At 33.0% G+C, this 14,032-nt stretch overlaps 1 protein-coding gene across 1 annotated transcript in view; it reads left to right on the top strand.

Annotated features, from left to right (window-relative positions):
• The window catches only part of LOC132697377 (cyclic nucleotide-gated channel rod photoreceptor subunit alpha), a 210,123-nt gene that overhangs the window by 99,859 nt on the left and 96,232 nt on the right, over positions 1–14,032 (top strand). The window contains exon 11 of the mRNA XM_060662836.1: positions 1,620–1,710. Within this exon, the coding sequence (XP_060518819.1) occupies positions 1,620–1,710 (91 nt within the window). The remainder of the gene's footprint in view (positions 1–1,619; positions 1,711–14,032) is intronic.

Raw genomic sequence — 14,032 nt, 5'->3', positions numbered from 1 at the left:
CACACCTCCAAAATAATACTCTCTGATGTTCACTATAGATGGGAAAATGTTCAATTTATAAGTAATGCAAATTTTTTTTTGCTCATGTTATTTTCTAACTCAACTTTTTTCATTTTAATATTGAAAAGTTCGCCATTTTGGTCACTTTTATGATGACAAATTGCACATCAAAAAGTTTCCCAACTCTTCCAAGTATAAAGTTTTTCATATGTAATGAACATTATTGACAATGTTTAAGCATTGAGATTTTCTCTATGGGAAAGTTTTGCGAATTGAAGCTCTGATACGCTTTCTGAAAAAGGCGGGTTTTAAATCGACGGCAGTTAATTAATGGAAAAAGTCCGTAAACAAAGCCTCCGGTGTTCTATAAAATGATTTATATGAACGGATATTAAAAAACATTGTTTGGGTGAATGTCAGGCATTTTTTACGCAACATGATCATTTCTCAATTACCTAATGGCAATCGCCGATATTACTTTTTTGTTAATTAATTTCGCTTAAGGGTCCCTAAAATATGTGACGTTTTTCTGCATACATGCCAACGTTTTTGCATGTACGTTGATTAATACGCATTCATCAACGGAAACATCAACGTCCATATAGATGTTTTTTATAAGACAGTCTTTTACGTAAAGTTTCAAGTGATGCCACGTGGACAAAATCTACGCCGTTGTTGTAACCACAAAGGGTTATCCTTAAATTTTCAACTATTTATGCAAAAACCAGTTTTTTCTTAATTCAAGAATTTGCAACCAACCTCACTAAAACATGGACACACACGGTTTTATGTTAAAAATAAATGTAACAAACAAAATTAACATGAAAGATAAAAACGATAAAATATTTTCAATATAATATACCCTGGTTTCCAATTTGTGTCAATAATACAATAATTTGTTGTGTACGAAGTCCTTAAGCCTTTTAATTAAAAAATGATAGGGGTATTTGTCTAGTTCATAGTGTTACATCCACATCCTTAATAATTACATAGCGGGTATCTCATTGAAAAAAGTGACTTTTTGTCGTTTAAGATGTTGCAAAATTTTATAGTAATTAACTCTCAAACTTTTCAGTTTTTGACCAATTTCAAAAATGCATAAACTCAAAAATTACAGGGTATCTCATTTAAAAATCTAAAGTATCACAGCAACAACAATTCAGTGCATCCTGTATATATGAAACCATTATTATTTAAATTACCTAAACAAAGCATTAAACTTTTGAATTAAACTCTTTCAATCTCTGCTAACTTTCCAGATAGGATAGTGGGTAGTTTTTGTGGGGGAAAGCATAAACCTACCAATTACATACTATTGACAATTAATTATTATTATTAACACTATTCTATACTGAAGCATTCAAATGACATTCACCCAAATTTTGATGTTAACGCTATAACAAATGGCGATTAACCCGTTACTTTTTCTCGGCCTCCGAAAGCCAAAATAATAACAACCTGTGGCTACTAATGCCGGCGCTCGATGCCAATCTCTGTGGTGGGGTTCGGCTTATCTCATTCATAAATTTAAGAATCGTTCCAAGTTACCCCAATGCGGATATTCCAACGCGGCAAACGCCACCGTTGCGCTGTTGTCATATTTATTGTTACACTTACAGTTACTTTTTGGACTCCTACTCTTTGCCACTGTACTCGGACACGTTGCCAACATCGTGACGTCAGTGTCGTCGGCGAGAAAAGAATTTCAGGGTAAGAGTCTTTGAAATTTTTACGTATTTTTTATTTATTTGCACGAATAAAATTAACCCCTTCCTCTAAAAGTAGATCGTGATTTCATTCTTTGTCTGACTATAATATGTTAATTTGGGTTCATATTATTTTAGTTCGATTACTAACTAATTTGAAGATCCGGTGAAAGTAGATGAGCCTAACCTATTCGCTCAATAATTTAAGATATTTTGATGGTAAATTGTTTTTTTTAGTGGAAATCGATCAAACTTGCAATATTCTTTAATTTTCTACCCAACAAGTCAAAAGAAGACGTGGCAAATAGAAAATTGATATAAGCATGAACAAAGCGAGCTAGTAGTCAATAAGTCGTGGTCAAATTTTCTTATTTTTCTTTATTTTGTCCATGTTAATTCAAACCTAATTCGTAAAATCAGAAAGTCGAATGAACAACAGTCTGTGTACCAAAACAACAAGAACCTGTTTGTTTAGTGACTAATTTCATGTGGTATATTAAATGTGAATTAATTCATATTGATAACTTGTGTTTGAAGACATTTTGCACAGCCTTCTATAAATTGAAAGATTATCTCTCTATTTTCATTTGGATTCTTATTTAGGTCTGATTTTTTCTTTCATTCTACATATTTATTTATTTAATTATAGGTTTATGGATCAAAAGTAGAATGTACAAATAATCAAAAACTAACCAAACCTAAAAAAACCAAAATATGTAAATCATTTTCACTACTCTAAATTAAGAAATAAAATTAGCATTCTTTGAGATAGAAACAAAAGTTGAACAATCAAGTAAAAAACACAGTTGTGCTGGTTTTACGAAGCATGAATGTCATTTTGAAAAATCAAGATATTTATAAACAGAGTACACAAAATACTGCATTTTAAACTTTGGGGAAGAAAGCATTGCATTCGTTTTAGCAGTAGGTAAATAGAGACGATTTCCGCGGTGGTAGCGTCCTATAGACATAAAAGAATAAACTGTTAGCTTAGAGTATTGTTGAAACGACTTTGTTATAGATATGGTATGTTATGAAAATTCGAATCAAATCCGTATAGTCATTTTAAATTGAAGATCTTCCAAATTTTCTTTGAATTTTTTCAATTTCTTCATTCAAATATTCATAATTATTGACCCATATTCCGTTACAGTTTTCCAAATTCGATGCCTACATCGGAATAATACGACTATAACATTTTCATTACTGGTAGAATTTTTCAGCTCCTTGCAACTTCTGATTATGAAATCCAGAATTTTAAAGGTCTTGCGTATAGTTTTCGTTACCTAAATTGTGATAATTGGCGATATTTGAACTTACTTAATCTGATAACATGGTTCAATTACAAAAATTAGCAATAAAATCTCTACGCGTGTAGGCGTTGGAATGTGCGGTTTTATTTGAATACATTTTGTTTTGATTTGGGATAGTTATCCTATCGGGTAAAATCTTCCTATATGGACTTTGAAAAACTAAACTGGTTTCTAAAGACTAAATACAATCACAACAACCAAAACTGTTTTGCTTTATTTTGTTTTATTATAATATTAATTTTAGTTTTAATTGTGTAATTTCCGTAGCAATGCTATACCTAGTTTGACAATTGTGGATTTATTTTCAACGTTAGTGTCTTTTATATCCTTTTTTATGGAAATGTAAGTCCAAAATTACCAGCTTTGTATTGACATTTAAAAAAAACACAATTTAAATATTATTTTATTATATATTATTGAGAAATTTCATTATTATTAAACCTGATACAAATTCTGCTATTAAATTCTTACGTGTAGATGCCCTATTTTGCCAATAGCGCTTGAACGTAGTCTGTGTCGAATTAGATTAATATTCCTGCAATTCCCTCCAACCGGAACATTGCCCTCTACGTTCGTTGAGGAGCACCAGGAAATTTGAGAATTCCGCTTTCGTTTATTAAGATTTCTTTGTGAATTTTATCTTTTATTGTGTAGGAAAAGGGCTTCCTTTGTAAATGCACACAATAATACTTTTATACATATTATAATTTTTAGTAAAAACTGGTTCCACCTTAAGTAGCAGCAATATCACTTTCGGTAACGTTTTTTTCAAGTTTGATAAATAAGAATTTTTCATGGTTTTTCTTAGTCAATATTGCAGTTACTAACTAGCCGTATTCTACTTTCTCGATCTTTATTTCTATGCAACGAAAGAAAACGTGGTTAGAAGCGTTTGCTATTTTATGGTCCTGTAATAAAACAACATCCGCCTGAAATGCTCCCGTACAATACAATTTATTGATTGTATTGTTTGGACCACTGCCAAACTAGCACTTTAAGTAACACTTATTGATTTTGACACTTTGTTACTGTTTTTATTAAAACAGAGCCAAATTACCGAAAGTCACGTGGGCAGTGAAAAAAGACTGACCAGATTTAAACGATAAGTAGTTAACCAAGTTAAACCAGAAGATCTCTGTTTAACTGATATTTTAAACCAGGGAACGGCTGCTGCTCATTCCAGTTCTGTATCTTAAGCCTATTTATGGAGCTGGCCATAAATTTTGTTTGTCTAAACTTTTCAAGTTTTCATTAGGATTCTTCTAATAATCTGGATTCAACCTCTTTAGTAAGATAAATTTATTCTGATATATTTCCGTATTATTTAGCTAATTCCAACTGTTCAAGAACCTGTTGTGAATTATAAACGAGATTGTGAATCCATAAAACCCTAACTTGGGTCAAATTCATATCATAAAATTTTACGAGGTTAGTCGATGTCGTTCTTCAAATATTTTGTTTGAATGTTTGGACAATCCAGCAGTATGCCACAAATACTAGGATAAATTTGTTAGTTCTTTATAGCATTTAGAATATATGTCATCAGAAATTTTGTTGTAGAGACATTTTTGTCTGTCCATTTTTAGGAGTATTGAGTAATGCCCTGTTAAAAGTAGCGTAAAATAACAAGATTGCTTTCGAAAAATCGTCGGTGAGCCGGGCAAATTCGTCGCAAATAGCGCGAATCAGCTTTTTATTTTAAAAAGAAGGCGCTTCGCGGATTCTTGTAGGGACGCAATGTTTTTCTATCGTGCTAAGTGTCCTTCACATCTCGTCGAACTTCAAATTTACGGCATACTTCGGTAAATATCAAAATTTGTACTGGTAATTGCAATTTAAAATGATATTTTTTCTTGCGTCCCCTGCATTATAGACGAAACCTCAAACTCTCTCTCAACACAGCTTACTATACCGTTCATATCAAATTATCACATCTTTAAAAAAATTTCATGTATCGCCAAACTTCACCCACAAAAGCGGAAATTTCTAGGATCTATTAGAATTTTTTGCCGACAAACGACGTAGCCTGTATATAATTCCAACAATGTTCGAAATAGGGGATATAGCTCTGGATCTGCTTAGTTTCCTGGTATCCGAATATTTATAATGGAGTAAATGGTTTTCAAAAAACTACTTGTTTTCTGAAACCATGCAGTACGTGGTAATTGTAAATGACGTCATCGCATAGAGATTGAGGGCGAGAAATGGAGATTTTCATTTGGATTTTTTCAAATATCTCGAACAGCGTATATGATAGACGAAAACCGTAAAGACAAAAATTGTAGCCCTTGATACGGCCTATAACACTTTTTGAACGGATTAGCTATTGTTTGTACGAATTTTGATTTGCGGTTAATAATTTACTCTCTAAAAGAACAATTTTTACCTTGTCTATAATCAAAAAAAATGCGTGAAACAAAAATTATAGCGCCGGGTCTCCCACATATTACGGATATAAAATTTTTCCGATCGGATGAATGGCTTTGAAGGAAAAGATGTTTTTGAGGATACCAAAATAACAACAACAAAAAAATCAAAAATAAAAAAAATACTGCGCGTTAGTTTATTGCTTATTTAAAGAGTCCCATGTCTGAAATCGGTAGCTGCAAATTTGGAGTACTTATTATGTTTTTTAATATTGCACGGAATATCGCGAACGCCCTACAAACTTAAAAACCGTAAATACAAAAGTTTAAGCTGTCTATATCGGCTATATCGTCATGTAAAAAAACAGACATCTAAAACACAGATTCGAAATTATTGCCAATTTTCAATAATAGGAGGACCCATTTTTCAGTTGTTTTGAATTTGCGGCGCACCCTGTATATTCTTGAAAAATTGTCACGAATAAAAGTTTATAGAGTCATATTTTCTGCTTCTTCTGATTCAAGAATTTTTTGGTCTAGTAAACAGTTTTTGAAAAATGATGTTTTTTGTAGACCCTTACACGCGCGATTTTTTATTTTTTTAGAATACTTCCCGACCACCCAGCCGCCTTATTTTCAATAGGTTCCGTCACGGGGCAAAGCCAAATATGACGTCGATTGCTTCAAATTTCGGACACTTATCGTGTTTCATAGCAAGGTCTTACAAGCCTTGTGGAGGGTTAAAAAAGAGGCAAATTTCAATTTTGTAGCTCCAACGGTTCGAAAGTTATTCAGGAAAAACCAAAAGACGAGAACGGAGAACTTAGAATGGAGAACGGAAAAACAGGAAAAAAATTTTTTTTTGACAGTGATCATTTCTGTACCAACGGCGATCCCATAGGACCTACCGTTACCGAGATATAAAATTTTTATACGAGCGCAGATACTTTCGAAAATTCGATTTCATGGATTTTCGAAAGTAACAAGGAGTTATTTCAAATTTGTTGTGAGACCATAAAATCAATGGTAACTTCATAATTGCAAATGCAACAACCTATATTTTATGACATATTCGGATATTTTCTATTCTCATTCTTTATCTACATTGCATTAAGCTAGTTTGCTTTTACTTAATTTTAATATAACATGATTTTTGGCTTCTAACTTAAACTGAGAAGGTAAATTTGTCATTATTGTGGAGATTCAATAAAATTAATTTTACTAGAAAGTAACCCCTAAAAAAATAAATTTATAGTGACCAGATTAACATAATAATATAAATAATATTTAAACGAAAACAATAATTAACCTAATTTCTACTAAAATTAAAAAGGTATCTGTTTATGTTTTGCAACATGCATAAAATCGACAAAGAGTTCATATTTTTTTAAAAGTCTATTGAGTGTTTATTCAAATCAATTAATAATATACCGACGGTATCATTACAAAAAAAAGTATGTGCAAAAAAAACGATATTGAACTCGAGTAATAAATTGAAATGATATTGATTTGCGACATGCTAAAAAATTCGTTGTAGTAATTTAATATATAACGAAACTACAACTACTCTTACGGACATATAAAAGCATTACCCAGTAATGAACTAGAGCGTCCTGTTCAAAATTAAGAAGCAACTGCTACGTTGCTGTATAATCGGAAGTCTACAGTTTATAAAATAAATTAAAAGTATGTAATTCCTAGAAACTTCTGTATAAAGCTTTTCTTTTCATATTTTTGAATCTTTCACAGTTATAAAAATATGCTGCAGCTCGTTATTATTTCATATCTACAGTGTGTCCACTTAAGAACTGTACACCCTTGTAAAATCTTCGTTCATGGTTCTATTTTGATTTTTTTTGTTGTATTAGTCTCTGAAAACCATGTTTTGCTTTATGATTCAACTTAAAGTCATGACCAATTGAGACTATTTAACAAAACAGAGAGAAGAGAAAAGAACTATTAGGGATTAAAAAATAAATAAATTGGCAACAAATTCTTATTCAGTAATACTTAGAACCCAACTGTACCAATTTTTATTAATGTTTCAATACAGAGTGTTTGAAGTATCATTTGCGCCCCGCTTAAGGCTATAGATCTTTGATTACGGTTTGATTTTGATATTTTTTTTGTTGGACAGACTAAAGTGTCAACGCATTCTTATTCCTGACTACATAAAACCTAACTATACTAATTTCCATGAAGTTCAAATACAGGATGCTCGAAATATTGAGGGCGTATCGTGTAAGCATTATTCCTGTAGAATGTTTGTTTGTGGCTCAATTTTGATCAATTTTTTTGGAAAAGATTTTTAATTCTCATCTAATAATGAAAATAACAGAAATATCAAACGTCAGCATACTGTTTCCTTTGTAAAACCAAGTTTGCCATCGAGAAGCGAATATTCGACAGTCAAATTCACTCTCGAATTTATATTTTAATTTTATTTACATTCTATCTTACTAAAAAATAAATGTCCTTTAAAAAGTCTTTTAAATCATTATTTTTGATATTTGTATAATTAAAATTGTAAGATCTTAAAATCACTACCCAATAACCGTTATTTACAAGGTTTACAATATTTATTTTTTAAAACCAAACTAACCAAAACTTTGGTCATTGGTCTAGTTACTTTTAGGTTTTAGGTACTTTTATGAGCCATAAATAAACATTCTACAGGAGTAATGCATAGATAAGCGAATTTCAACGCAATTAGTATAGTTAGGTTTTATGTAGCCCTGAATAAGAATTCATTTACACCTTATTCTTAAAGAAATCCCTAATAGCTCTTCTTGACATGTGAGGTTGAGTGAGGTTCTAAATACTCCTGAATAAGAATTCGTTGCCAATTTATTTTTTTTTAATTTCCTAAAAAAAATGGTCCATTACATTTACGCTATTTTTAAATCTGAAAACTTTCTTTTTGCAGATAGAGCCCGCTGTACATTGTTACATTGACTGTACCTTTTCATATACCTATTTCGAATGGTTTTCGTTGAGTTTTTTTTTCAATTAATCAAACACTCAAGAATTATGTACAAGAATAATCAATTCAATCAATTTTCAAATTGTTAGTGCTCACAAAAATGTTACATCGTTCAAAATTTGCCACTCTATAGGTGATGTGCGATGTTAATGACCAGTCAACAGACATTAACAAAATCAATAATATTGCGAAGTTTGTCAAAATCAATTCTAACTGGAGAAGACTTTGGGATTTGGTTAACCTTTGTTGGAAAATATGAAACAACAAAACAAGCTATAGGGAAAGGCATACCCAATCGATGTGGAATTAAATTCTGCATCAGATCGTCGAATTAAAAAATAAAGTTTTGCAGCTTAGAAAATAATGTAATTGGTTGGAAAGTTCTGGATGCCTTGTAAGCCATAAATTAATTTTAAAAATTGATTATGGTTTAAAACGGTATTTTTAATATAATCAAGATATCCAAGAAACCTTTGCGAAAATGAAATAATATACCGGGTTTTGCATTTAAAGTATCAAAGTTAGGTGTTTTGACACAATCAAACTAACTCTAATCTCCATAAGACCGTAAAAAAGACCGATATTAATATTGCGCCAATATTGCATAAATACAAAATAACATAAGCGCAATAGTCGCGGTTGTAAAGGCAAACAACAATGCAATAAGGTACTTTGCAACCGAAGAGCTCATAGGTGAGCAGTTATAAAAGCGAGATGCTCGGGGATTTGCAAATATTCGTATGTATAATGCGCCGAAAGATGCAGCAGCGATTTCGGCGAAGTGGCTGTTAACATAATGGAACGAAAGCGGTATAACCATTTTGCAACTTTATCTATGTACATTTCAGTTGTAAAAGAGATTTGCGCTAACAAGATGGGAAAAGAACGATGATAAAATTTGTATATCGGGGTCCGGGTCTCTATCTTGAAGAAAGAATTATTATTCTCGGTCAACACGACGTAAGTGTCGCTACACACTCACCCTGAGACTGTGCGCTCCGCTCACGACTCATGCCAGTAGTTTTGTAAATTGTAGCAATTAATAAATAACAAAATGCATTACTAATAATTTTGATAAACACTAACACATTTTAAGAAAAGTAATTTATTTTCATAATGCTCTGCGCAAGCTGTGAGAGCATAGTGCGAAATTGTCAATGTACTTTTTCTACTTTCGTCTGTAAAAGACCTAATTACTCAACGATCTAGCCTGCGGGAAGCGTCACTTTACGTCACTTTTGCTTCGCACTTTTCCGGGATTTTACCGGTTTGGGAGCAATCGAATGTTTTTGGCAATATTTCCCACGCTTTGAATTTGTCAATTCTGACGGTAATGTCAGTCAATGTATTCGTGTTGTTTTGCCAGAATTTACCCAAACACTAACGGTCGTAGAACAAGTATAGTATGCAACACATTCGGTAATAGTATATTATGCGACAAGTGCGGTAAAAGACATTTGACTCACTAGTTTATTTGACACGAGCGGAGCGAGTGTTTAATAAACGAGTGAGTTAAAAAGTTTACCAAACGTGTTGCATAATATACTTTTTCTACGACCGTCAGTTTTTGGGTACATTTTCGCAAAACAATACGAATACATTCACTGACATGACCGTCAGAATTGACAAACGTCAAAATTCAAGGCTTGGGGAATATCTCCGAAAACATCCGATTGCTCCCAAACCCGTGCCGTAAAATCCCGGAAATGTCCGAAGTGGCTCGGATTCGTGGGAAACGAAACTGACGTGGTAAAGTGACGCTTGCCGCACGCTAGATCGGTGTGTAATTAGGTATTTTCTATTCGGGAGTAGAAAATAGTATATTATGCAACGAGTGCGGTAAACGGCATTTGACTTACGACTTTATTTGACACGAGCGGAGCGAGTTTTTAATAAACGAGTGAGTTAAAAAGTTTACCGAACGTGTTGCGTACTATACTTTTTCTACGACCGTTAGTTTTTGGTTACATTTTCGCAAAAGAATACGAATACATTCACTGACGTGACCGTCAGAATTCAAAGCGTGGGAAATATTTCCGAAAACATCCGATTGCTTCCAAATCCTTGCGGTAAAATCCCGGAAATGTCCGAAGTGGCTCGGATCCATGGGAAACGAAACTGACGTTGTAAACTGACGCTTCCCGCACGCTAGATCAATGCGTAATTATGTATTTTACAGACGGGGGTAGAAAAACTTTTTAAGTCATTCGTTTCTAAACAACTCGTTTCGCTGCGCTCCGCTCGTGTCAAATAAACTCGTGAGTGCCGTTTACCGCACTTGCATAATAATACTATTCACGTTTTGAATTGCGCTCAGCTGAATTATTACTTTAGTTACTGCTCGAAAATACACGTCTAATCCTAATGCACTGACAAAAACAGTATTGTCGCAACTGTCACCGATTACTGATTACATTAAATAACCAGTATTTCGAATATTCATCGCCACGTTTATGTTTCCATATTGCCTCCATTTGTTTCAATCTTGTGTTCTGGATACTGTGGTTGTGACGATGCTGAAGGTGGTAGGTGGGCTGATTCGCTTAGAGTTATATGGAATATATCGGACCAGTTATTTTTGTCACTACCTGTTCGTCCATGTGATAATTATTCCCAGGCATATGTCTTCAGAGAACTTGTCCACTTTGATCACTTACTGTCATTTCATTTACGTTTCTTTTGAATACACGATAAATTCTTCTTGCCGGAAGCGATTTGCTAACATATTTTCAGGAAACATATTTTACAAGTTTACAATATTGCTTTATCTCCTTTGCTGATGTCTTTTTCCCTTGCATTCCTCATAATTAGTGTTGGGGCTGGTCAATTGATCACTTCTTAATTGACTAGTCAAATTCGATCAAAATGTTTCAAATCCCATCTTGCAAATGTAGAGTGTTATCTACCATTATTTAATTATAGTATGTATCGTATAATTAATTATTATCCGTTTGTGAAGTCCAATTTATTTCCACTCAGAAAAAAATGCGTTATAACATTTTAGCTACGTTTGAAAATATTTTTATATTAATTTATTTATAAATTATTAGTTTAGTCAGTTGAAATCCATAATCCAAATGTGAGCATACTCTGTGTATACAGGTCCCCAGGTGCTCAGCTAGTTAAAAACTTTACAAAAGCTCTAGACTTACTTTTAAATAATAATAAACCAGTTTTATTTTAGGGGATTTTAATCTGGACATTCTCTCAAATGAGCTGGGACAGGTAAACTTCTCTCACATAGTACAGCCCTATGGCTATTTATTGGAATTACAGAGGCAACTAGAGTATCGAAGACTGGTAGGAATAGCTGTTTAGACAACTGTATTACAAATAGAGTGGAACACTGTAAATATTGCTTGTGGGACACCTATATGTCGGATCGTTTGACAATTGCTAATACTTACACCTATCAACAAAGCCATATAAACAACAAGACATCAGTCTTGTACTTTAGGCCCTGTGATGAAAATCTAACTTAATGTATAGTCACGCTGCAAAGTGTTGACTGGACATTCAATCTGGACAGCCGGGATCTTGACGTGTCATTTAATGTTTGCCTAAGAATCCTTCTGGGAGTGTTCAGGAGTGCTTTCCAAAAAAGACCAAAACAGTTCACATAAAAAATGGTTCACAAGGAGTTAAGATCATCCAGAGATATGATAAACTTTCTTTATGCATTTAACAACAAAAAAAAAAACGGAAATCTCTAACATAATTAACAAACTTATAAAAGACTGCAAACCTAAAATAAAGATAACCGAAACTAAATTTTACTCTGACAAAATTGAGAATAGTGCGAATAAATCGAAAGAAATATGGGTAATTGTAAAGAGTACAAATAATAAAAGTGAACAGGTATTAAATTTTTCGCATACTGCTGAACAATTTAACTCCTATTTTGTAAATATATCAAATAACCTCACCGCTAACTTACAAAAAACAGATCTAGACCCATCCAATGCGACAACTAAATATATACATAATGATGTCTCAATGTTCCTGAGTCCACTAAGTACAGAAGAAGTGAGTAAAATTATTAGTGATTAGGTAACAGTACGGCCAAGTCTTAGGTCTTAGTAATAAAATTTTGAAGCAGATAGGTGCAGGTATAGTTTTCCCTCTTTCAATTATTGTTAATAAATGTTTTCTTCTAAATACATTCCCGAAGAAACTAAAAGTCCGTAGAGTAATACCAGTGCTCAAGAAGGGAGGATAGTGATCCAAACAATTGTAGGCCAATCTTCATAGTGCCCTCTCTATCTAAACCTCTTGAAATATGAAATAGAGTAGTATCGAAAAAAAAAAGTCAACAAAAGATGCAGTAAATGAATTTTCGGCAGTATTCTCGAAGGCGTTTGACTTTGTGTTGTATGAGATATTGCTTTATAAACTGCCAAACTATGGCTCGAGAGGCAATTCGCTCCACCTAATACAAGCCTATTTGTCGGGTCGTGCACAGGTTGTTGATCATAAAAAAAATCTATCAGCCTTACCAGTCATAGCGGATGTCTCACAGGAATCTATTTCAGTCTCATTATTGTTTATTTTATATGTAAACGAACTTCCAGCCTCCTGCAAATATGAAAACAGTCCAATATGCGAACGATACCACCTTGCTCGATAGTTACACTGACTGCGCATTAATTAAACATAATTTGGACATAACAATCTAAGCCCAAATCTCAATTAAACCGAAATATGTACCTGTTTTCTTAAGGAAGGTGGATAGAGTACGGCCGTGAAATTTCTGGGTGTATATCTAGACAACCGGTTGTCTTGAAAGAATCACATAAATGGGCTTACAAACAAATTAGCCTCAATACTATATTTGCTTCGCAGAGTAAAAAATATTACACCCCTGAATGTATTTCGAACTGCCTACATTGGAGTGGGTATTCAAATCGGTAAACGCAAACCCTGAGATAGCTGGAGGGACCAATTCAGGGAATATAGGATTCTGACTTTGCAGAGTCTGTTTGTCTAATTTTTATTAGGTCGAGAATATCGGGCTACCTAACTGTCAAAGATAGGCATATCTATGATACACGGCATGGCGGAGATTTATTGTTACCTCAACATCAGTTATCCCTTAGCCAGAAAATCTATATATTTGTAGATATAAAACTGTTTAATTTACGTCCGCCCCCCATAAGAGAAGTGCTATTCCTATATATCATCCTCAGTTTATTGCTTTATTGGCTAGGGTCATTTAAAAATTTTGGGTTAGTTATTTGTATTTTACTTTTTTTTGTCATGGTTAATTGATCACTATTATGTACTATGGGACGATGCTGAACATTTTGTACTGTCGAAAAGCAAATAAAGCATATTATTATTATTATTATTATTATTATTATTATTATTAAACATCAACGATTTTCTTTTTTCCTATATTTAATGTATCGCGTATTTGTTTTTAACGGAATTATGTTCAAAACAAAATATTACTTGCTTATTACAAAATGACGTTTTTCCGTTCTCTTATAAATAAGATGACTACGTTAATCAAACTTGAACGTTTATATTTTAAAGCCTGTCGGTTGTTACTTCTAAAAGATTTCTTTATCATTTTAATAAGAAAAGAGGGTCTGCTGTCATGTGACTTTTACCAGCCAATAGAATAAAGGGATAAATCCGCAATTAGTGTCTGCGTGCACATTC

This window comes from Cylas formicarius, unplaced genomic scaffold (genome assembly GCF_029955315.1).
Source record: "Cylas formicarius isolate icCylForm1 unplaced genomic scaffold, icCylForm1.1 PGA_scaffold_1__22_contigs__length_36826433, whole genome shotgun sequence".
Classification (NCBI taxonomy): domain Eukaryota; kingdom Metazoa; phylum Arthropoda; class Insecta; order Coleoptera; family Brentidae; genus Cylas; species Cylas formicarius.
This window is presented reverse-complemented; position numbering and strand designations above follow the sequence as displayed.